Source organism: Argentina anserina, chromosome 5 (genome assembly GCF_933775445.1).
Source record: "Argentina anserina chromosome 5, drPotAnse1.1, whole genome shotgun sequence".
NCBI lineage: Eukaryota > Viridiplantae > Streptophyta > Magnoliopsida > Rosales > Rosaceae > Argentina > Argentina anserina.
The window spans coordinates 4,189,616-4,215,050 of NC_065876.1; the positions used below are offsets into that span (position 1 = coordinate 4,189,616).

The 25,435-nt window shown below is 39.3% G+C and overlaps 3 protein-coding genes across 4 annotated transcripts; 1 reads left to right on the forward strand and 2 right to left on the reverse strand.

Annotated features, from left to right (window-relative positions):
• Positions 1–3,777: 3,777 nt before the first annotated feature.
• Positions 3,778–6,282, reverse strand: LOC126794199 (uncharacterized). Its single transcript, XM_050520857.1, has one exon. The coding sequence runs from the start codon at positions 6,280–6,282 to the stop codon at positions 3,778–3,780; it is 2,505 nt and encodes an 834-aa protein (XP_050376814.1).
• A 2,028-nt stretch (positions 6,283–8,310) lies between these two features.
• On the forward strand, positions 8,311–10,338 carry LOC126794747 (mitochondrial import inner membrane translocase subunit PAM16 like 2). 2 transcript variants are annotated; one of them, XM_050521518.1, is made up of 5 exons: positions 8,311–8,387; positions 9,032–9,106; positions 9,240–9,327; positions 9,627–9,757; positions 9,881–10,338. In XM_050521518.1, the coding sequence occupies exons 2-5, from the start codon at positions 9,104–9,106 to the stop codon at positions 10,007–10,009; spliced, it is 351 nt and encodes a 116-aa protein (XP_050377475.1). In that variant the 5' UTR covers positions 8,311–8,387; positions 9,032–9,103; the 3' UTR covers positions 10,010–10,338. The 2 variants fall into 2 exon arrangements, with proteins under 2 accessions (XP_050377475.1, XP_050377476.1); XM_050521519.1 differs by having other exon boundaries at positions 8,317–8,391.
• A 13,325-nt stretch (positions 10,339–23,663) lies between these two features.
• Positions 23,664–25,050, reverse strand: LOC126796209 (ethylene-responsive transcription factor ERF113-like). The gene is made up of 2 exons (XM_050522972.1): positions 24,586–25,050; positions 23,664–24,322 (listed from the first exon to the last, which is right to left on the reverse strand). The coding sequence occupies exons 1-2, from the start codon at positions 24,731–24,733 to the stop codon at positions 23,664–23,666; spliced, it is 807 nt and encodes a 268-aa protein (XP_050378929.1). The 5' UTR covers positions 24,734–25,050.
• Between the last annotated feature and the right edge of the window lie 385 nt (positions 25,051–25,435).

Here is a 25,435-nt window from a genome sequence, read left to right on the forward strand (position 1 = left end):
GACTTCCAGGGAAGACGAGGTCGGACCAACCCACACCCCGCCCAGGGTCAGAATCCCCCAGAGGGGTATAGACAACAAGAGGCCCCCCAGAACGAGGTCTTCACAAGACTCACCATGTCCTACGCCGACATATACGAGCCTGACAAAAATCTCCTACCAAGGCCCCCCAGGTGAAGTAAGACAAGAGACCGATGAGGAACACAGGCAAGTACTGTGCTTATCACAATGATTCAGGACATGACACATATATCTGCTATACGTTGAAGTCTTCCATCGAGGACTTGGTCTAGGCCAGAAAGTTTGACCGATACAAGACCTCGTCGACGAATGCCAACACCATAAAAGCCACGGGGAACTAACAACCCTACGTAGCATAGCGATCTGAATGCCACCCCACAGGTCAGTAAAAAGACAACAAATCTTGGAGCTCTTCGAACTTAGCAAGGGTGCTAAAATCACACTGGCTACCTAGGACACAATCCAATTCTCCAGCGGGGAGGCAGCCATCCGGGCCTCCCAGACTGACCCATTGCTAATAACTGCACAGGTAGACCACTATTCGTTTCAAAGGGTATTAGGGGACAGCAGAGTAGCGTAATATTCGCCAACTGTTATCGTAAACTTAAACGGGATCGAGCGAAGCTTTATAGTAACCATTACCTGCTAGTCTGTTTATCCGGGAAGGTTGTGTAGCCCCTGGGTTCTGACCGTATGACTTTGGTTACGTTTGGTGCAGCTTATAAGTTACTTTATTTATAAGCCAAAGTGAAATTGGTGTTTTGTAAGGACATGAAAAGTCACTTAACTTAAAAGTATCTATAAGCCATAGATGCTTTTAGCAGATAAGCATAAGTCAGTACTACATTCCTTTTAGAAATAAGCATAAGTCGAAAAACATGGAGCTTTTGGCCCGAATTAATGATATTTTTGTAATTACATTGGGTACCCTCGCGGAGATGAAAGAATTACAACCCAACCTCCCCTCTTTTCTGAAGTCTTCTTCTCACTTCTTTGTTGACTCTCTTTGCGCGTTGTTCCTCCATTACCGCACCTCCTCTTCTATGTTGCCTTTGGCCTACTTAAGTTCAGTAATCAACAATTCTGATTTCATGGGGTTGATTTTTTTACTTTATTCAGTTTCATCTTTCTTTGATTTTCATGATCATTCCAGATCAGTTTTGCTGTGGGTTTAAGGGATATAAGTAGTAGAGATTGTGATTTTGTATAATATAGGATGTGTGATCGACATGTCGTAGATTATCATTCCAAATAGGGATGGTGTAGATTGTGTTGGAATCTTTGTGAATCGAACTTGGCTTTTGTTTGGGTTCTGGTGTTTCTTTTAGGTTCTTGTGAATTCATATGTTCTAGTTATGCTGAAGTCTGGAGGTTCAAATGGATATGAGGAAATATTAGATGAGAAGCATTTCTCGGGTTTTGTTTTTTCCTGTAAGGATTGAAAACGAAATGTTGCTGAGTAGCATGAATGAGATGTAAGCTATACCATATGTATCTGGTGATTGAACTTAGTTGGTACCTGGGATCTGTTCTATTTGTGGTTTGATAGGTTTTTGAGCAACCTATATACATATGCTCTGATGGATAAATTCAGTTTAATTTCAGCGCAGATCTTTATTAATGTTTTCTAAGACTAAATTTTCATTTCTTGATGTGGCCGCTACTTTTTTGAAATCGGGAATGTATATATATATATATATATATATTGCCTTTATCTATATTTGGATCATACCACTGTTAATACACTAGTTTTATTCTGAGTTTGTAGTTGAAGTTTCACTTACAGTTCGGTTGTGGATAAATTTTGCAGTGGGTTATTGTTCCTTCTATGGGAAAAAGATGGACCCGAAGCCAGGACGCTGCAGGATATTGGCCCATGTAACACTAAGTGATGACGGTTATAACAGCTATGACAATTATTCGGATTTTCAGAACTTAATATGTGCTGCCTTTTTCCTGTGATCGTTTGATAGAACTTGATATGTGTTCCCTTTTCCTTTGATTGTTTCTGCTGTTAATGTCAACCAGTTACCAGTTCTCAATTTTCTGTATTTAATGCAATTATAGATTACACACATCAGTATGCAGTGAATTCATTGTAGGTTTAATAAAAGTCTAATGAGATATCATTTGTAACAAGTCAGAGTTAGGAAAAAGCTATTAGTTTTGTTGCCAAACAAATTTTTATCCGGCATGAGTCTTATTTTAGGAGATCAATGTGAACAATAGCAACACTGAGAATAATGTGAAGGTAGTGTATTACATATTGCTTTGCATTTGGATGCAAAAGTTTAGTGCTTTATATTGGGAGTTCTTAAAGTAGCTGAAGGTATATAAAAATTTGTTTGAGTAATTTGAAATTCTATTGGGACGAATGTACTAGTAGTTGCTGAAAGAAAATTAAGAGATAGTGGACAACTTGTAGTCATTCATTGAGAAATCCTAAACCTTTAAATGAATCCGGTTTTTGTGATATGCCATTATAATTCAGTGGCTTATGAAGTAGGAAGTTTTCTATGCTTGTGTCCTTGTTTCCTAAACCATTACAATTGATCGATATGAATTTTACCTAGGGCTGTCAATTTCGACACGACCCGATAACACGACTCAAAACCCGCACGAAATAAAGCGGGTTGAACCCGCACGATTAAAAAGCGGGTCAGCGGCGGGTCAACCCGCCATGACCCATTTAATAAACGGGTCAACGACGGATTAACCCGCTAACACAAAATGAACCCGCATGACACATTTAATAAAAGAGTCGAACTAAATTCTATATAAAATGCGCGTACACAAGCTATTTAAAATAGTAATATTATATGTATATAAAGGTTTAGTAATTTTTTTCTCATTTTGAACTAGAATTTTGGGTAATACAATGATTTTTTTTATTTGATTATTGTTTTAGTTAGTTATCTTGTCTAAAACGACAAATATATTTATTAAATGGGTTAAATGGGTTGAAAACGAGTAACCCGTTTAATAAATAGGTTGGGTTTGGGTTTAAATTTTTGACACGATTATTAAATGGATTGGGTTTGGGTTTGGGTTTACATTTTATAACACGCGAGACATCTTGACCCGATACGAACCCAACCCAACATGACCCATTGACAGCCCTAATTTTACCATTGTTTGCTTCTTTGGTTTATTTGAAACGGTGCTTGTTCGGGAGGTTTGTATAGGTACTTTCTGGATGGAGAAATATGTAATCAAGAATTTGTTTTGTTATATCTGATGTTGTTTAAGTAGGGACCTTTCTAATATAGGTTGAATCAAAAGCAAATCAGTGCTAACTATGTTGTTTATGTGATTATTAAAATTCACATTAAGATCAGATTGTACTTTGTTACATTGATAATTTAAAGAATTTATGTATTAACTATTCAACACCAATTGAAGCGGGCATCAGATGCAAACAATGACTACAAGAGTTTGGGGATAATGCACTTATTGCTTATGGTAATTTTGTTAGAAGTACTGAAATCACAATGTGAACATCCTGGCCAAAAAGCTAGTAAAGTGAAGATGATCATATTATAGTTGTGTTCCTATCATGGTTGTGTTCGGGACCAGGGGCGGAACTAGGAATTCAAGATGGGTATGGCTACTTTTATGCATACAAATTTTTGTTTGAGGTTTGGAACCCAATGGGAGGCTCATCCTCACGCCTTTAATATTTAAATTCAAAAATACAACAGGAGGGACATAAAACCAAAACCCTGTAAATTTAAAATAACAACAATCATAATATAAAAACTAACCGAATGATACCCTCCGAGGTCCTAACTTTGTAAACTCCTCAATTACATCATCATTGTGAACACTATCAACAAACTCTTTCTCAATGTAGAGAACCATCAAATCATCAAGAAAGTCATCTTCCATCCTATTTCGAAGTCTAGTTTTTAAAATATTCATAGATGAAAATGCTCTCTCGGTAGTTGCTGTAGATACTGGCAGAGTTAATACAAGACATATCAATCTATAAAGAATTGGAAAAAAATCCAATTTTCTTGATTCAACTAACCGCCGACATAAATCAGACATAGAAGTTGTATTTGCAAATCTTAGATCACTCTGAACATCTGATAGAAAAAATCCACACTCCATCTCTAGAGCAAGCATATCACCTGCAGAAAAATCCATAGGGTAAAATCTCAAAGCAAGAGAGCAAACATCTTCAGGCTTGAATGCCTGAAAATTATCATGCGGATCAAATGTAGAACTAAGAGTAAGGAGCTCCAACGACTGATCTGGGAATCTACTCTCCAACTCTGCCAATTGAACATCTATTAGAGCATTAAGTATATTGATCCGATAATAATGCTCTTTTGTAATATCCTCTGGACAAGCTCGTTCTGTACCTTTCTTGTAAGGAGTAGACAAATCTGGAACAATGATATTATGCTCACAACAAAATGATGTTATTCTCAAAATCAAATCATCCCAACCATTATCTCGCATGGCTTGAAGCTTTTGTTTTGCAATAGAAAGAACTCTTAAAGCATTTAAGATGTCCATGGTCTTTTTTTGCAATGACTGACAAAGAAAATCAGTAATCTTCATGATATCATGCATCAAAAACAAGCAAAACACAAAATCAAATTTCTTCATAGCTTTACCTACACTCTTTGCTTCTCCTTGTATTTTGGGAAGTCCATTAATTACCAAATCTGCAAGAGTTTTCTGGGTGGCTCCAAACAATTTTATCAAACTTGAAATCGAGCGAAAATGTGAACCCCAACGAGTAGCCCCTGCCCGTTGCAAAGTAGTAGTCTGATTAGCCCCCATACCAGTTTCAAGTTTACCTGCAGCCACTAAATCTGCAATTTCCTCTTCTCTAATAACTCTTAACGCTGAATGACGTTTTGCAGAAGAGTCAACAAAATTCACAATCACATTTAGAGAAGAAAAGAATTGCCAAACATCATGCACTCCTCTAGATGAGGCAATCAAAGCCAATTGTAAGCGATGAGCAAAACAGTGCACATAATATGCATATTTACATTCTTCTCTAAACAAAGCTTGTAAACCATTAAACTGACCTCGCATGTTACTAGCACCATCATATCCTTGACCCCTCATATTTTCTACTTGAAGATCATATTGAGCAAGCACCTTGGATATCTCATTTTTCAAAGTTTGAGAACAAGTGTCTCCAACACAAATAACCTTGAAAAATCGTTCTCTAATAAACCCATGACAATCAACAAAGCGAAGAATGATAGCCATTTGCTCCCTATTAGATACATCAACAGCTTCATCAACAAGTATACAAAATTTGGAAGTTCCCACTTCATCACGAATCTTGGTCCTAACTTTGTTACCAAGTATATTTATGATTTGTTTTTGAATAAGTGGAGAGGTATACTTGGCATTACCAGGGGCATTATCCAAGACTCTTTTTACTTCTAAATTCATCCTCCCAAAAGCATTTTGTACAGCAATGAAATTGTCACCATTTGATGAATTACTACTCTCATCATGACCTCTAAAAGCACATCCTTGATGTGCCAACAACCTTGCACTCTCTATAGCAGCAACAAGCCGAAGTCGATTATCTAATTTTTCCTGTGCTGATTGAGTACTAATCACACTCTCAATGTGCTTAGACGGGTTTCTTAGAACTTCCCATTGACGCATATAAGCATTATGTGGAGAATTGAGGGCTCCCACATGCTTAAGAAGACCTGACTTCTTTGAATTGACATTCTTCCAACTATTAAACCCATCCGTAGTGAATGCCGGATGGTGGGATGGATAACTATCAAATAGGAAACAAGGAAAACAAAATGTTTTGTCCACCTCTACAGAATACTCAAGCCACGACCAATCTTTAAACCATTTATGACAAAATCTTCGACCCTGCCCTCCATCCCAAGAAGATGGATAACTACTTAAGTAGGGTTGATATGGTCCTAAGACAACATAAGCTCTCCGAACATTATCACGGAATTTGAAAGGATATTGGCCTATTGGTTGTCTTAATCCTGGGTCACGTTGAAGAGAAGTGAAATCAATATTGGTTTGCTCCCCAATTATATCATTATGATCCTCTTCTAATGGAACAGATGGAGACTCTTCTAGTGGACTAGATGGAGAAGACTCTAAAAGAATATTATTCATTGAACTAACATTTTCATTTCTACTCCCAACCTCACTTCTAATCTCATTTCTCCCACTTCCACTCTCACTACTTTGATCCCTCACAAACCATGAAAGAAGATTTTTTAACCGTTTCGGCTCTCTGTTATCCGTCATTATGCTCAATAAGACAATATGTCAATACCTATAATAATATATGTATGAATGTATCAATATTAGAATTATATGTTTGCTAGGTATGTACCATGGGCAAGGGTCGAATCCCACACCACTTGGAATCAAAGCAAGTGTTAGACCACTAGACCAACAACTCTCTGGTACACTAAGGCTCTAAGTCATCATACAGAAATCCTACAATTAAAAAGAAAGAAAGTATAAGAACTCACAAAAGCTGTCATATCAGCAGTGCTTTGTTTCGGGTCTTCTGCATCATGTCCATCCTGCCAAAACTAAAAAAATGAGCTACTTTAATAAAAGGCCATGCATAACATTAGTACTTTAGTAATTAGTACACTACATACTAATTACTTAGTTCACAGGCTAGGATTAGGTAGATACAAATGCCTCAGTTGCTCCATATTACAAAACTCGCATCTGATTTTAACATCAAAATTGAAACGTAAATCTAATATGAAGAGGATGATGAATGAAAATTACTATATGCATTATTTGGGTGAAGTATCCGTTGCTAGCTCTGGTAAATAAGTTCTGGTGAGTCCATTATTGTTCACCCAAAAACGTTGCCAAACCTTTCAACAGGGTTGCAGCTTTGGGGTTTCAACTTTCAACACACGAAAGGAACAAAACCCTCACTTAGTAAATGCGAAACTGTATTTCAAAAAAATGCAATTCTTAATCTAAAATGCAACAAAGAGCTGCACAATGTGGTAACTTAGAGCCCACCATTGTCCCGCAAAGGCATACCACACATTTTAGAAGACATCTGCGCAGGAATCTCAAGACATCTCAATGGCATACCAGAAGGAGCAGCAGAAACATTCAAACATTACTATTGACTATGAAAACAGAAAAAAAATCTACATCTTGCTTCAAGCGTTCTCAAAGTAGTTATCACAGCAGCTATAAACCACATAAGCACAATATGATAGATTAACCTGATGAATTATACTCAAACTAGTCTGTACCATACTGATTAACTCATTTTCTCAGTTCCCAAAACTGCTCAGAAACCAAATAGAAATTCTGGGAAACACCTGGAATCAAATAACAGATCGGAGACAAGTTCAGTGAGAGAGAAAAAGAAATTCAGCAGACTAGTGATGAACTCTAACCTTGGCAAGCATGTCCACTGACCCACATCACACAACTGAGGAAGAAAGTCGGCGGAATAAAAGTTGAGGTTAGGTATAAATTTTTTTTTCTTGGTTGCAGGGCTAATATAGATAATATACATATAGTTGGGGGTATTTTAGCTAAAATTTCGGATGGGCTATAGCCCTACCAGCCCGCCACTTACTTCCGTCCCTGTTCGGGACGATATGGGTAAAATCTATTAAAATCCAAATAAATTATGCTAAAAGAATATAGTAAATCTATATAGAATTAAAACAATCCGTGGAGTCTACACATCCTATAAGAATCCATGGATTATTATAAGTTTGACAGAATTATTTAAAATCTAGATTGAATACACCCCCATACTTCATGACAAATACAAGAAAAAAAATTGTCAACAAAGTACGAAATGAAAAGTTCATTGTTACAAAGAATTTATTGTTGCTGACTTGTTGTAAAAAGTATCTAGAGATTCATGGTCATTAACTTAATACATGAATCATTGGATGTACTAATTAAGCATCCGTTTTTAACGTATCAAGAGGAATTATATAAAACTAGAGGAAATAGCTATGAGGTTAAAAAAAGAAAGAAAAAAAAGATTTGAAATCATTTGATGTCTAACACAAAACATAAATCAGTTTAAGTTTACTACTCTGCACAACTTATGATACTAAAAATCACTTATAAAAAATCAGTTTATCAAACAGTCAACTACTATATTTATCAGCAATTTATTCTAAAAAAAAACATAAATCAACTTTTCTTATAATTCACCGCTAAGACAAACGCAATCTTTATCACTTGGTTCGGGATCAGTGATCATTATACTTAAATTTTTCGACTCTTTTTTCCTTGTCTATGTTCCTCTCCTCTCTCTCTCTCTCTCTCTCTCTTTCTGAAACCCTAAACCCCCAATTTTCTACAATCACAAATCAGACCTTTCATTGAAATTCCGTCTGTAAGTAAGTCTCTCTCTCTCTCTCTCCATTGAAATTGGTTATTCATTTTGAATCTCCCAACTGGGTTCTTTATGGCATTCAGGGATTAGGTACGTGGAAATTCAGCTCTTTTTTTATCAATACTCAAATTTTATGTCTTTCTATTCCTCTCATTAAAAAGCTTATTTCTTCCTAGCTGTTTTTCATATGTGAGTGCTTAATTTCTTTGATTTAGGATGTATACTCTGAGACCAATTGATTATTTACTTGGGTTATTTGCAATTAAAATTTATTAAAATGAATCAAATACTTTGGAGGTCATGGTTTTCAATTCATGGGTGGTTTAGTTTCTCAAATGGGGTTGTTGATTTAAAAAGTTTGAATCTTGGGCCAAGGCTTCTGTTTATTTCATTGAATGGCAGCTTTAGTTTCAAATTAAGTATTTGTCAGAATAAAACAATCTCTAATAGATTCTGTAGATTAATAACTCGGGTTTTACTGAAAATGACTTCTATAGATCAGCTGATAAAATAAATTGCCAGCTTGAATGATGTGGATAATGAGGATTCTGATGCATGGTACCTTATCTCTGAATTGAGTGCTTTTTGGTTGTATTTTTTTTGAGTTTGTGCATCCCTGTATCTTACATGGTCATTGTGCTACTGTAGGTTGCTTGGATCTTCACGTGGTTCTGCTGCTACTATATCTACTGGGTTTTGTTGGCTTCATTTTCTTAAGATATGGTAGGTATACTAAATTTATATTGCTGATAGAGTTTATCGGTTTTAATTCAACCTCACCCTATCAGAGTTGGCCTCTTTCCTTTTGATCTGTTGTTATGAACTGTGAGGCTAAGTTGTTATTTTTTGCATACAGGCCACAAAGCTTCTTGCAAACTTGCTTGTGGTTGGCTCAGGGGTGTTGGCCAGGGCTTTTGTTCAAGCATACCGCCAGGCTCTTACAAGTATGTTTTCTGTGAATCCCAAATTTACAGAGTAAATTGTCTAGTTATCTCATTAAAGCCACAGGGAGTGTACACCTACCATGCTTAGTCCGTGTTTATTTTCTTGCTTTATTGTTACAGTCCCATGCACCATATGAGAATTTAGATTCATTTTGAAATAACAAAATTACTGAATGCAGACGCCTCAAAGAGTGGCGTCATGCTTAGTCCGTGTTTATTTTCTTGCTTTATTGTTACAGTCCCATGCACTATATGAGAATTTAGATTTATTTTGAAACAACAAAAGTTACTGATTGCAGATGCCTCAAAGAGTGGTGTTGCTCAGGAAGCAGCACAGGGGATTAGGAGAGCAAGCAAAACTATGGCTGAAGGAGAGGCAAGGCAGGTATTAGGTGTCACAGAGCATGCATCATGGGAGGAGATTGTGCAGGTTTTGCCTGAATTTCATTGTTTTTTTCGTTCTGCTGGTTGCCTTGTATATAGATGTTAGAATCAAAATTCATTCTGGAAGTTTTGCTTAATCATTGATTGTTGAAACAATTCCTGTCTGCAGCGGTATGACAACATGTTTGAGCGGAATGCCAAAAGCGGAAGCTTCTATCTCCAGTCAAAGGTCCACAGAGCTAAAGAATGCTTAGAAAATGTTTACAAAAAGAAGCCTGAAGGGGTTACTGAGGCATAACTCTCACGCTTTAGTTCTGGTTGGGATTCCATGTTGCTGAAGCTTTTGATCTGCGAGAGTGATGGTAGAGTACTATCTGTGTGGTTGCCTGATGCTCTTATTTTCTCATCTTGCAGCAGGAGCGCTGGTTCCAATCAACAGTTATGCCACTCACTTTCATTGCAGTAACATCAGTTTCTATTCATATTGAAGATAAATAACATGACCCACCATCAAAAAATTTCCTTCAATTTCTATTGCTAATGCTCATTTCTTGTCTATCGACAACTGCATGTTTGCACCTCAGATTAATATCAAAGCCTGCGGGTTATACTATTCCACATCCTCCTCCGTTACTCTTCCTTCGCTGTAACTATGCATGTGATATTTCAGTAAAGGATTGTTTCCTTGAAGTTCATATTACATAATGCACCTTCCACTTATATCAACGCCTGGGGATCACAACGTTCTTGTTCGTATGATACTTCTTCCTGCACTGCAAAGTTTCCTCAAGTTCATGTCATTACTTGATCAGGAAAAGTATCACGTCTGTGTTACAAGAAGACTACAATTGGGGTTGAGATCAAAATGATATATTCAATGCAACCTGGTCATATTTTATAGGCATATTTGCCTATTTGCACCATAAACTTGGTCTTAATTGTCAATTTGCACCCCGAACTTGCATTTGAGTCAATTTACCTCCTAAATTTGATAAAAATTGCTGATTTACACTCTGAATTTGCATTTGAGTCAATTTATCACCTAAACTTGGTAAAAATTACCGATTTGCACCATATTCGTTAAATTTAATGTTTTCAATCCAATTTGAAGTCACATGTCATGCATTTAAGAGGCAGTATTGTCATTATATATTTATTCATATTGAATAATGAAATAAATTAATAAAATTACTTAAGAGGAACATTTGCTACAATGTTTGTTTTTTCGAAACATGTTATTGATTTATATATTTATTATTTTATGTGATATGATATGTTTAAAGATATTAGAAAAATATAAATAAATACATTGAAAATTAAAAATAAATGTGTTCCGAGAGAACTACTATTCTATCATTGTGTGTGTCTTAGCCTTATTAGGTTTCTTGTTAGAGATAGATTCGCATCTCTGTAATAGATTAATACTCCGAATCCTACGAGATTGTGGTTATGTAATGTCTATATATTGGCCTCATTATCAATCAATAAACGGTTACGTTCTGTTCTATTACGTCGTTATTATTCTCGTTTTGTTCCTCCTCCAACAATGTGTACATATAAAAATATATTTATACACAACACACTATATTTGAATGGGTGAGTATATTGAATATATAATTCAAAGTATGGTTAAGTATGTAGAAAAAAGATGTAAATAAATAATTTGATTAACAAAATAATCCTCATTTTAAAAAAAATTATTTGTTTTTAAGAAAAATATAAATAGAAAATGACAACATTACTCCTCATATGCATGATATGTGACGCAAAATTGGATAGAAACATTTAAATTTAACGATGGGGTGCAAATCGGTAATTTTTACCAAGTTTAGGAGGTAAATTGACTCAAATACAAGTTCAGGGTGTAAATCGGTAATTTTTACCAAGTTTATGAGGTAAATTGACTCAATACAAGTTCGGGGTGTAAATCGGGAATTTTTACCAAGTTTAAGAGGTAAATTGACTCAAATACAAATTTGAGGTGCAAATTGACAATTTCAGTCAAGTTTGAGTTATATTTTGATAATTTTGCTTATTTTATAATTGGGTCATGAGACCCGGAGGTCAAGACCCAGATTAACAAAGATGAATTGCTACGCAGTAAACCGCATATAATTGTAGAGCCGAGAAGGGAATGGAATGTTCCATATCAAGAGTATGGAGCACCTGCTGGACAATGACTAAAAATAAAGTAGCAAGCAGTGGCGAATGTGAATTTAGCCGAAAAGATTGAAGATTATGGGATCCGACAAATTATGCTTGATTAAGGTCGTCTATGAGAGATGGCGATCATCCAGTAGAGGTCAATTGTTTATGCTTTGGTCATATTCCTCGCACCACTTGGCGTGGAGACTGAAACACAAGTCAACCCTGCCGATTTCTGGCCGGCGACTCTTTGCCACCGCCCCTCAACTAAGCATCTCATCTCAGTCATCTGTACTACATTCAAACTTTTTTGAACTTCATTTTCATGAAACAATGCATGCTGCTGTCATGGACTAGCTACCTGCCATTTGACAATATATACATTTCGAGAAAGGCAAAAATGTTCGATGGTACGTTGCGACATTTCATCAGATAATAGATTTAATTAGGAACCCAGACGCGCTTTGTCTCTGTATGCCTTGCTATCTGTGTACATGAATGCTATATGTAATTATGTATGTATTATATGATTATATCCTTCCCAAAAAGGCATGTTCAACTTGGAAACTTCCAACCACATATCTACATCTCACGTATGCTATTTTCTCACGGCATGAGTCATAAGATGATCGATCTGTAATAACCCTAGATTTTCAAAAACAATGTGTGATTTGATTTGAATTCTATTAAGTCGTGAAGTTGATTTTTTACCGAATGTGATTGTTTGCGATGTTTTGAAACGAAAAAAACGGAAACGTTTTCGGAACGTTTATTAAGAAAAACGTTACGTTTCCGAACTAAATTATCGACTTTTATTCCGTCGCTCGGTTGCAAAAACTTCCTTCATGAAAGTTGTAGAGCTCGTCGTTACGAGTTCGTGGATATGTGACGCGTTCTAATCGGACGACGTACGTAAAAGTTATTAACGCCGGAAGTTAGTTTCCGATTTGGAAACTAGTATAAATAGACATTTAGGGGATTAGGGTTTCCTTAATCAGAAACCCTCCCTCTCTCCTTTCATTCGCCGCTCTCTCTCTCTCTCTCTCTCTCACTCACCCCGAGCTCTCCCTCTCTCCGAAAATCCTCTCACCGATCGGCCTCCTTCCAAGACGCCGTGAAGTACACCGCCCAGCCTAGCATCGCCGCAAGGACTCCCTCAGCCACCCTCGAGCTCGCCACACCTCCCCGCGCCGGCGTGAGTCCCTCCGCACCAACCCGAGACCTGCAGATTTCATCGTCGCTGGCACACCTTCCTCCGACGATCACCGGTGACTCCAAGGCGTGGTTTAGGTAAGGGTGAGTTGATTTAGTCGATTGCTTGATTGTTTGGTGTGGTTTTGTTGGATTGGGGAGGTTTGGTTGCAGATCGGGGACGGAGGAAGGAGGAGGGGGACACCGCCGCCTTAAGCGGCGCGTGTGGGAGTGTGTAAGAGTCTAGGGGCGGCATGAGGCAGTGGAGGAGGAAGGGAAAAGAAAAGGGAGTGATTTTGGGCCGGGGTGGCGTCACACGCGCCGTGGGTGGCTTCGGCGAGTGAGCCCCACGCGCCGCCTGCCGGCGGGTGGCGCGTGTGCCCCACGCGCCGCCACGTGCGGCGGTGTGAAAATATTTTCCGATAGGGGTATTTTGGTAATTTACTGTGTACGGTAAAAGTAAAAGTAATTTTTATTTACTGCGGTAAATGTAATTAAGTTTTACCTACGGTAAATGTAATTATAATTTACTTTCAGTAAATGTAAAAAGTAAATTGTAAAAAGGGTAATTTAGTAAATTTTATTTACTGAATTTGTATTTACATTAAATCGTACGTATACGTACAGAAATACGTATTAATATTTATACGTACAGAAATACGTATTAATATTTATACGTACAGAAATACGTATTAATATTTATACGTACAGAAATACGTATTAATATTTATACGTACAGTAATACGTATTAATATTTATACGTACAGAAATACGTATTAATATTTATACGTACAGAAATACGTATTAATATTTATACGTACAGAAATACGTATATAATATTTATACGTACAGAAATACGTACTAATGGAGTATTGTACAGTAACCGTGAATAGTGAACAGTGAACAGTAACTTCGTATAACCAAAATTGCTGAACAGTACCGTATATTACTGTTTTGGCATTTAAAGGTTTACGAAACGATTCTAAATTCTTGTTTTATCTTTTTAAGGTGATCGCTAAATCGAGGAAAGGGATTATTATCGGAAATTGAGGAATTACGCTCAAGTCAATAAGGTGAGTAAAATCTCACTGAATTACGAATCTACCCTCGTGGTGATTCAACATTTTTGCAAGTGTGTTTATTTAATGAATTACAACATGTATATAACTTAGTGGACTACGTATATATAGTATAATGGTAATAAATACATATATATATATAGTTCATTAAATTACATACTGTTATTAATTCATTAAAAATAGTCATCTCGGTGACAGAAAAATTGTGCATGTGTGATTTTAATGGTACGATATGATGTGAGATTATCGTACGTAATTTTCAGGTGTTTATGAAATATGACATGTATAGGATATAGTGGACTATGTATATATTGTATAAATGGTAAATAAGTACGAATATATATAGTTTGCTATATAATATACTGTTATGATTTTTATTGTGGATATATCGTGAAAGTTTTAAAACGTACAATATGATGAGTGATTATTGTACATGATTTTATCACGAAAAATGTGAAATATTGTGATTTGTCTTCGGACGTGATGTGTGGTACAATATGATGTGAGATTATTGTACATGTGAGGCAAGTCGGAACCTAGCCTTTGGCCGGGCGAAAGTTACGATACAGTTAGAGCTCTAGTCTGTCTGCCATAGTACTGCATGAGGTAACGGGTGGTTATCTGATCATGGGTACTCAGCTTGTTTTGGATGTTGGGTGGCGGGTGGTTACCCAACATCAGCGGTATACTAAGTGAGGGGTAACGGACGTGTACCAGCGCTCATTAGTTACCATTTTGTGAAAAGTTTTAGAGTAACCAGATGGGTTGCTCGTTTTCTCATGATTTTCATTTACTGTGTTGTTGGAGTTGTGTCTTTTATGAGACGAGAGTTATTTTAATATTTTACTCATACGAGCTGTAAAGCTTACCGGGTTTGTGTTGCAATCCCGGTGCACCAATTTCAATGGTGTAGGGGATACTTCCGCAGGTGCTGAGTAGTGGTGATTGAGTGACGACCCGAGGACTCGAAGTCGATCGCATCCAGTCGTGGTGAGGTTCCAGCGTGGATTGTGTGTGTGATTTGGTGTGATTTTATTTGTGAGGTTGTTGTGAGGATTATACAATCCCATTTGTTATATGTTGAATTATCATTTGGATTTGTAATAATCGGCTTAACTGAGTTATATTTTAAACTCAGATGTGATCCGCTGTTACGCTTTAATGATTTCGATTTATTTGAGATTATTTGGTGTTTAATGACTTTAGAATTTTGAGTTTTTAAGCTCGAAATTTTGGGGTCGTTACAGTTGGTATCAGAGCCTAAGTGCGTATTTGGCGATTATCAATATCATCCGGGAGCGATGATCCGACTGCAGGCGGGCCCCCATCACATGCTCCTCGGTATTGATGTCGTCGGGTACGCGAGAGTGTTTTAGGAGCCATACCTAATGGTTTGGTCCTCCGAGAAGTATCGTGATGATACTTCGATGATTCATCATATCCTGAAATTTCATGTTAATACCTATTGAATCTGTTTTAGTTGAATTCGAGATTTCACAAGTATTAACTAAGTGTTTCGTTGTTTGAAGGTGATGAACGCTGATAAGGGCCGAGGACAGGGCCGAGGACGGGCGAGAGGACGTGGTCGAGGTAGGACCGCGGGCCGAGTCCGCAACGTGGAGAACCTTTATGAGGAGGCTGCTCCACAGGTAGAGCGGGTAGGCCGAGGTCGAGGTAGGGCCACAGGTCGAGTCCGCAACGTGGAGAACCTCTATGAGGAGGCTGCTCCGCAGGAGGAGCAGGATGAGCCAGCTCCTGCGGTTAGAGATGACGGTCGAGTGTTGAAGTTGATCAAGGATATTAGTGCACTGTCAGCCCCGACATTTCATGGGGGACTAGATCATATGGTAGCTGACCATTGGATCGAGGGTATGGAGGCTTATTTTGAGTTGATGGAGTGCACAGAGATTGAGAAGAGAAAGATAGCTACATTCTTTCTCAAGGGTGATGCTCTAGATTGGTGGAAGAGCATGAGACAGACTGTGGATGTGTCTACATTCACATGGGGAGATTTCACCACCATATTCCAAGAGAAGTATTTTCCAGCCTCAGTACAGGAGGACTTAGAGTTGGAGTTTCTGGCATTGGTGCAGGGAGACATGACCATTAGAGAGTATGATGCTCGATTCTCGCAACTGTATCGGTATGTCAGGCCTATGGGTGCGACTGCTTTAGCTCAGAAGTATCTACGTGGGCTGAAGCAAGAGTACAAGACCATGATATCAGTCCTTTGCCTGACTTCACGGGAGCAGATATTTGAGAGTGCTATGAGTTTGGAGCAAGCAGAGAAGACTCGAGCAGGTGATGTGGGGAACAGAGATGCGAAGGGGAAAGGCAAGGCAGTCTATACAGGCAGCGGGCACTCAGGGCAGAGGGATAGGTCATGGAAGAGGCCAAGACCCCACTATCAGGCCCCGACAAGGGCACCACCCTTAGCTATCAGGGCAGCACCAGTCAGACCATTAGCAGCAGTGAGGTGTTATGGCTGCAATGAGATGGGACATTACGCCTCAGCATGTCCGAAACCGAAGAGAGGAGGGTGCCACCGGTGCGGGCAGGTGGGGCACATAGCTCGAGATTGTACCCGACCACTTCCGGGTAGACAGGAACGGCCACAGAGACAGCTACCAGCCGGCCAAGCTAGAGTGTTCGCAGTGGGTCAGCGAGACACAGGAGTGGAAGGTACATTATCACTTTTTGACTACCTTGCTAGAGTGTTGTTTGATACGGGAGCATCGCATTCGTTCATTGCTAGTTCGGTAGTGGAGATGCTAGGATTGATTCCTACACCTCTCTGGGACGCCTTATGTGTCACTTCACCCCTTGGAGTGTCACTTGAGTTAGAGACAATCTGCAAAGCTTGTCCTATATTGATTGGGAGTAGAGAGTTCTCTGCTTCGTTGATTGTGATTCCGGACCACACTTATGATGTGATCTTGGGGATTGATTGGTTGAGACCACAGCATGCTGTGATTGATTGTTTCGACATGGTAGTGTCCTTTCATAGACCTGGAGAGCCAGTGTTTCGTTATCGTTGTCTCAAGTCCGACAACGCCATGAGATCAGGAGTTTTGGCACATGTGGAGTCAGTGGATCAGGAAGTGACTATCACAGACATTGTGGTAGTATCTGAGTTTGGTGAAGTGTTCCAAGAGATACCGGGGCTACCTCCTCGAAGAGTGGTAGATTTCTGCATTGATATAGTAACCGGTACAGCACCTGTGTCAAAGGCGCCATATAGAATGGCGCAGAATGAACTTAAGGAGCTGAAGGTGCAGATCGATGAGTTATTAGATCAAGGGTTCATTAGACCTAGCGTTTCACCTTGGGGAGCACCTGTTTTGTTCGTGAAGAAGAAAGATGGTTCTCTGCGGTTATGTGTGGACTACAGAGAACTGAACAAGGTGACCATCAAGAATAGGTATCCCTTACCTAGGATTGATGACTTGTTCGATCAGCTCAAAGGTGCTACAGTGTTCTCAAAGATTGATTTGAGATCCGGTTATCATCAACTCAGAGTGAAGGAAGAAGATATATCGAAGACAGCCTTCAGGACCCGGTATGGACATTATGAGTTTGTTGTCATGCCATTTGGTCTAACGAATGCACCAGCTGTCTTCATGAGTTTGATGAACCAAGTATTTAGTCCATACTTGGATGAGTTCGTAGTGGTGTTTGTGGATGACATTCTGATATACTCCAAGACACAAGAAGAACATGTGGTGCATCTGAGAACAGTGTTGCAGACCTTGAAGGAGGCGAGACTGTATGCCAAGCTAGAGAAGTGTGAGTTCTGGAAAGAAGAGGTCAAATTCCTTGGTCATGTTGTCTCAAAAGATGGAGTACTAGTGGACCCAGCAAAGGTAGAGGCAGTGAAGAATTGGAGTCGTCCAAAGAACCCTACAGAGATACGTAGTTTCCTCGGGTTGGCAGGTTACTACAGGAGGTTTATCGAGGGGTTTTCTAGTATCGCATCTTCATTGACCAAGTTGACCAAGAAAGATACTCCGTTTGTGTGGACGGATGCATGTGAGGAAGCATTCAACAAACTAAAGACTAGACTGACCACAGCTCCAGTGTTGACGATTCCCTCTAGTGGTGGTGGCTATGTCATTTACAGTGATGCTTCACTCCAGGGTTTGGGTTGTGTGTTGATGCAGCATGGAGGAGTCGTTGCATATGGCTCGAGACAGTTGAAGATTCATGAGAAGAATTATCCGACACACGACCTAGAGCTTGCGGCAGTTGTATTTGCCCTGAAGATTTGGAGACATTACTTGTATGGTGAGAAATTTCAACTCTTTTCAGATCATAAGAGTTTGAAGTACTTGTTCTCACAGAAGGAGCTGAATATGAGGCAGAGGAGGTGGATGGAACTCCTCAAGGACTATGACTTCACATTAGAGTACCACCCGGGGAAGGCAAATGTGGTGGCCGATGCCTTGAGCAGAAAACCGAGAGGCGTAGTAGCTTCACTTATGGTCCAGGAATGGTTCATGCTAGAAGCTGCATCAGAGTTTGATTTGGTACCATCGGGAGGAGAACCGAGGGTCTTTCTTGGTAGTGTCACAGTGCAACCCACATTGATCACGAGGATCATACAGGGTCAGGCGCAGGATACACTCTCACGAGCTAAGTTGGCGGATCTTGTGGTTGATACGCTTGATGAGTGTCCTTCTGAGTGGAGAGTTGGACCCGATGGAGGGTTGAGGTTTGGGGCAAGGTTGTGTGTCCCAGATTGTGATGATCTTCGGGAGGAAGTTCTTCGTACGGCACATCGTTCACGCTATACCGTCCATCCAGGGAACACCAAGATGTACAAGGACCTATACAGACAATTCTGGTGGAACGGTATGAAGAAAGATGTAGCAGAGTTTGTATCGAAGTGCCTTACATGTCAGCAAGTGAAAGCAGAACATCAACGACCAGCTGGCATGTTGAAACCACTGACTATTCCTCTTTGGAAGTGGGAGCAGATATCCATGGATTTTGTGACCGGATTGCCTAGATCGAGGAAGGGTCACGATGCCATATGGGTGATTGTCGACCGATTGACGAAGTCGGCTCATTTTCTCCCAGTGTCGATGAAGTACTCAGTGGACGTGCTTGGGAAACTATATGTGGATGAGGTAGTGAGACTTCATGGTGCTCCAGTTTCTATTGTTTCCGATAGAGATGCACGTTTCACTTCGAAGTTCTGGGGTGGTTTGCAGAAGGCGATGGGTACTACCTTGGATATGAGTACAGCTTTTCACCCTCAGACGGATGGACAGACAGAGAGGGTGAATCAGGTGATGGAAGACATGTTGAGAGCATGTGTGTTGGATTTCAAGGGTAGCTGGGAAGATCATTTGAGATTGATTGAGTTTGCCTACAACAACAGCTACCATTCTAGCATCGGCATGGCACCGTATGAGGCACTTTATGGTAGGCCATGTCGATCTCCGATCTGTTGGGCCGAAGTTGGTGACGAGGCACTGATGGGTCCAGAGGTGGTTCAGGAAACCACTAAGAAGATCTCGATCATTCGGGATAGAATCCGGACCGCTCAGAGTAGACAGAAGAGCTATGCAGACTCGAAGAGGAGACATGTGGAATTTGAGGTCGGTGATCATGTGTTCTTGAAAGTTTCACCTATGAGAGGTGTAGTGAGATTCGGCAAGAAAGGAAAGTTGGCACCGAGGTACGTTGGACCCTTTGAGATACTTGAGAAGGTGGGCGAACTAGCTTACCGACTAGCCTTGCCTACTAGCATGTCGGGCGTACACAACGTCTTCCACATTTCCATGCTGAGGAAGTATGTACCAGATGAGTCACATGTGATCGATCATAGCACCATTGAAGTGAAGGAAAATGCCACTTTTGTTGTCGAGCCGGTTCGTATCCTGGATAGATCCACAAAGAAGCTACGGAGGAGGGAAGTTGGGCTAGTCAAGGTGTTGTGGAGTCACCATGATGAGGGTGATGCATCTTGGGAGCTAGAGTCAGACATGATGACCAGTTATCCACAGTTATTTGTTGAGTGAGCTTGAATTTCGGGGCGAAATTCCTTTAAGGGGGGTAGATTGTAATAACCCTAGATTTTCAAAAACAATGTGTGATTTGATTTGAATTCTATTAAGTCGTGAAGTTGATTTTTTACCGAATGTGATTGTTTGCGATGTTTTGAAACGAAAAAAACGGAAACGTTTTCGGAACGTTTATTAAGAAAAACGTTACGTTTCCGAACTAAATTATCGACTTTTATTCCGTCGCTCGGTTGCAAAAACTTCCTTCATGAAAGTTGTAGAGCTCGTCGTTACGAGTTCGTGGATATGTGACGCGTTCTAATCGGACGACGTACGTAAAAGTTATTAACGCCGGAAGTTAGTTTCCGATTTGGAAACTAGTATAAATAGACATTTAGGGGATTAGGGTTTCCTTAATCAGAAACCCTCCCTCTCTCCTTTCATTCGCCGCTCTCTCTCTCTCTCTCTCTCTCACTCACCCCGAGCTCTCCCTCTCTCCGAAAATCCTCTCACCGATCGGCCTCCTTCCAAGACGCCGTGAAGTACACCGCCCAGCCTAGCATCGCCGCAAGGACTCCCTCAGCCACCCTCGAGCTCGCCACACCTCCCCGCGCCGGCGTGAGTCCCTCCGCACCAACCCGAGACCTGCAGATTTCATCGTCGCTGGCACACCTTCCTCCGACGATCACCGGTGACTCCAAGGCGTGGTTTAGGTAAGGGTGAGTTGATTTAGTCGATTGCTTGATTGTTTGGTGTGGTTTTGTTGGATTGGGGAGGTTTGGTTGCAGATCGGGGACGGAGGAAGGAGGAGGGGGACACCGCCGCCTTAAGCGGCGCGTGTGGGAGTGTGTAAGAGTCTAGGGGCGGCATGAGGCAGTGGAGGAGGAAGGGAAAAGAAAAGGGAGTGATTTTGGGCCGGGGTGGCGTCACACGCGCCGTGGGTGGCTTCGGCGAGTGAGCCCCACGCGCCGCCTGCCGGCGGGTGGCGCGTGTGCCCCACGCGCCGCCACGTGCGGCGGTGTGAAAATATTTTCCGATAGGGGTATTTTGGTAATTTACTGTGTACGGTAAAAGTAAAAGTAATTTTTATTTACTGCGGTAAATGTAATTAAGTTTTACCTACGGTAAATGTAATTATAATTTACTTTCAGTAAATGTAAAAAGTAAATTGTAAAAAGGGTAATTTAGTAAATTTTATTTACTGAATTTGTATTTACATTAAATCGTACGTATACGTACAGAAATACGTATTAATATTTATACGTACAGAAATACGTATTAATATTTATACGTACAGAAATACGTATTAATATTTATACGTACAGAAATACGTATTAATATTTATACGTACAGTAATACGTATTAATATTTATACGTACAGAAATACGTATTAATATTTATACGTACAGAAATACGTATTAATATTTATACGTACAGAAATACGTATATAATATTTATACGTACAGAAATACGTACTAATGGAGTATTGTACAGTAACCGTGAATAGTGAACAGTGAACAGTAACTTCGTATAACCAAAATTGCTGAACAGTACCGTATATTACTGTTTTGGCATTTAAAGGTTTACGAAACGATTCTAAATTCTTGTTTTATCTTTTTAAGGTGATCGCTAAATCGAGGAAAGGGATTATTATCGGAAATTGAGGAATTACGCTCAAGTCAATAAGGTGAGTAAAATCTCACTGAATTACGAATCTACCCTCGTGGTGATTCAACATTTTTGCAAGTGTGTTTATTTAATGAATTACAACATGTATATAACTTAGTGGACTACGTATATATAGTATAATGGTAATAAATACATATATATATATAGTTCATTAAATTACATACTGTTATTAATTCATTAAAAATAGTCATCTCGGTGACAGAAAAATTGTGCATGTGTGATTTTAATGGTACGATATGATGTGAGATTATCGTACGTAATTTTCAGGTGTTTATGAAATATGACATGTATAGGATATAGTGGACTATGTATATATTGTATAAATGGTAAATAAGTACGAATATATATAGTTTGCTATATAATATACTGTTATGATTTTTATTGTGGATATATCGTGAAAGTTTTAAAACGTACAATATGATGAGTGATTATTGTACATGATTTTATCACGAAAAATGTGAAATATTGTGATTTGTCTTCGGACGTGATGTGTGGTACAATATGATGTGAGATTATTGTACATGTGAGGCAAGTCGGAACCTAGCCTTTGGCCGGGCGAAAGTTACGATACAGTTAGAGCTCTAGTCTGTCTGCCATAGTACTGCATGAGGTAACGGGTGGTTATCTGATCATGGGTACTCAGCTTGTTTTGGATGTTGGGTGGCGGGTGGTTACCCAACATCAGCGGTATACTAAGTGAGGGGTAACGGACGTGTACCAGCGCTCATTAGTTACCATTTTGTGAAAAGTTTTAGAGTAATCAGATGGGTTGCTCGTTTTCTCATGATTTTCATTTACTGTGTTGTTGGAGTTGTGTCTTTTATGAGACGAGAGTTATTTTAATATTTTACTCATACGAGCTGTAAAGCTTACCGGGTTTGTGTTGCAATCCCGGTGCACCAATTTCAATGGTGTAGGGGATACTTCCGCAGGTGCTGAGTAGTGGTGATTGAGTGACGACCCGAGGACTCGAAGTCGATCGCATCCAGTCGTGGTGAGGTTCCAGCGTGGATTGTGTGTGTGATTTGGTGTGATTTTATTTGTGAGGTTGTTGTGAGGATTATACAATCCCATTTGTTATATGTTGAATTATCATTTGGATTTGTAATAATCGGCTTAACTGAGTTATATTTTAAACTCAGATGTGATCCGCTGTTACGCTTTAATGATTTCGATTTATTTGAGATTATTTGGTGTTTAATGACTTTAGAATTTTGAGTTTTTAAGCTCGAAATTTTGGGGTCGTTACACGATCACTTGCGTCTTTCCAATGCAATCTTTTTACCTTGATGTGTATATATATTTTGATCGTAAAGCATTAATTAATAACTGAGTAATTGACAACCTGCAGTTGATCGAGTAATTAAACGTGCGGGGCTAAGTTGGCAAACTGCATGTCAATTCCAGAATCCAGACCCATATATGGACCTAGCTGAGTTCGCCTCTATCCGGCCTATTGCCGTGTTGTTCAATTCAAAGAGCTGATCGTTACCTTTTGTCATTCACCGCCGATTTCAATGACCGTCAATATATATGATATCCAGTTCATGCATCAATATATATGTTGAAAATTGATGAGCTGCAAGCTTGATCTACCTATCTAGTGTAACTTCTATTATTTTTTGCTTGATACACACACATAAATATAGTAGCTGGGTATATAGTAGCTGGGTATCCACTATCCAGTCATATATGATTAAGGAAGAAATTGTAGGGAAGAAACAGACAGGTACGTACTTGTTCGCATTTACGATATATACGATTTTACTAACATTGATCCTTATACGGGACCTATGGATATTCACTAATATATATATATATATATATATATCACGTACCATCATCTTCTAAAGTCACCCCTCCTGGAGGAGTCTCTCCTGTACTTAGCAGGAGGATCTGATGAACTGGAAGATGAACCGCCAAATGGCAGTATTGATGGAAATTTTAAGAGCTGCTGCTGATCATCTTGCTGCTGTAGTCGTACTTGATGATGAGATGGCATGGAAGAAGCCGAGGATGTAGACGACGATGTCGTTGGTACATTTGGTACATTAATCTGCGGCATAATTCTTTCAGCTTGACCGTGGTTTTGAGATGGTGATACACCAATAGTAGAACTACTACCACTCCCAAGATGTTGTGCTTCATGATCGAAATTAACGATATTATCTGGAATGCTATAGGTTGTTGGTGGAGACATTGGTGCAGTCGGTGGAGCTGAATTGTCTACTCGCTGATCATGTCCGGCACCACTACTTATTGCAAAGTAGCGACCACTAGAAGTTATAGGGCTGATGCCTTGAACTCTTTCGGGGAAGTTAAGCTTAGCCTTGCTTCCTTTGAACCTGAGAGCTGCTTCATCGTAAGCAAGTGCAGCAGCCTCTGCTGATTCGAAAGTCCCAAGCCACACTCGGGCTGCCTTCTGTGGATCACGAATCTCGGCTGCCCACTTCCCCCATGGCCTCCGCCTTACTCCCCTGTAGTGTTGTTTCGTATGACCTCCACAGAATATAACACCACTACTCAATAGCAAGAACGTACTTTTCATATTGCAGTTAGTTCTTCACAGGCCATGGGAAACAATATATATATAAATATATATATATATATATATATATAATTGCATATCACTTTTAATGATCTACTCAACTTACAATTTTGCAGATCGAGTGGCTAAATCCCTAGCTACTAAGAGGAAATCATGTCCTAATCACATATTATGTTATGAGCAGACTACTATATAGTAAATAAATGTGTAATACCTTGAGCTTGAAGAATTACTGCAGGTTGAGATTGCTCGACTGGATTTTCTGCTGAAAAGATTAATGGATTTCCATGAACTTGATGATCAACTTGAAGCGAGTTTTGTTCATGGGTGTCTGCAATCACCTGAGTCAGAGCTGATACCATGGCAGAATTATCTTGATGAGATCTACTTGAGTAAACGGGGAAGATATTTCTATCATACTCCACCTCCTCCTCTTTCTTCTCCGATTCAGTCGAAGGAAGTGGCCTCTTACCATGTTTCCGATCCACTTTATTGATCAGTTTATTAGTATCGATGATTAATCTATATATGTTTGTGATTACTAATCATCAAGCGCTAGGGCAGCAGATCCAATTTATAGGGAGGTTTAATTAGCTTTGCTCAATATCGATCTGTATATATACAACAGAAAATAAAGATTGATCGAAGGAACAAAGGTAAGAAAGAGTGAGAAAGAAGAAATGAGAGAACAAGAATGGGGCGGTGGAGGAATAGAGTATCGGCAGATAGGGTTCTCTACATCTGGCAATTTATTAACATAATTTTGACTTAAGGTGTGAACATGCAAGATCCTTAATTGGAAAAACGAGTGGGCCGTTTTAGAGAGAATTCAGTCAATCGTAACTCGCTGTCATCATGTATAGGTTTTTTTTTATGAGGTTGAAATTTATAGGAAGAAAAAATATACATTGAGTAACGAAAATAAACAAACATCATTATCTCTCAACTAACTAGAAACAGTTAATGAAATTGAAAAAAATCAAATGTCTGAGCTCAGTTTCGAACTGGAACTTTCAATATAAGTAGTTTCACGAAATAATGATGTTAATTTTCCCTTCAAAACA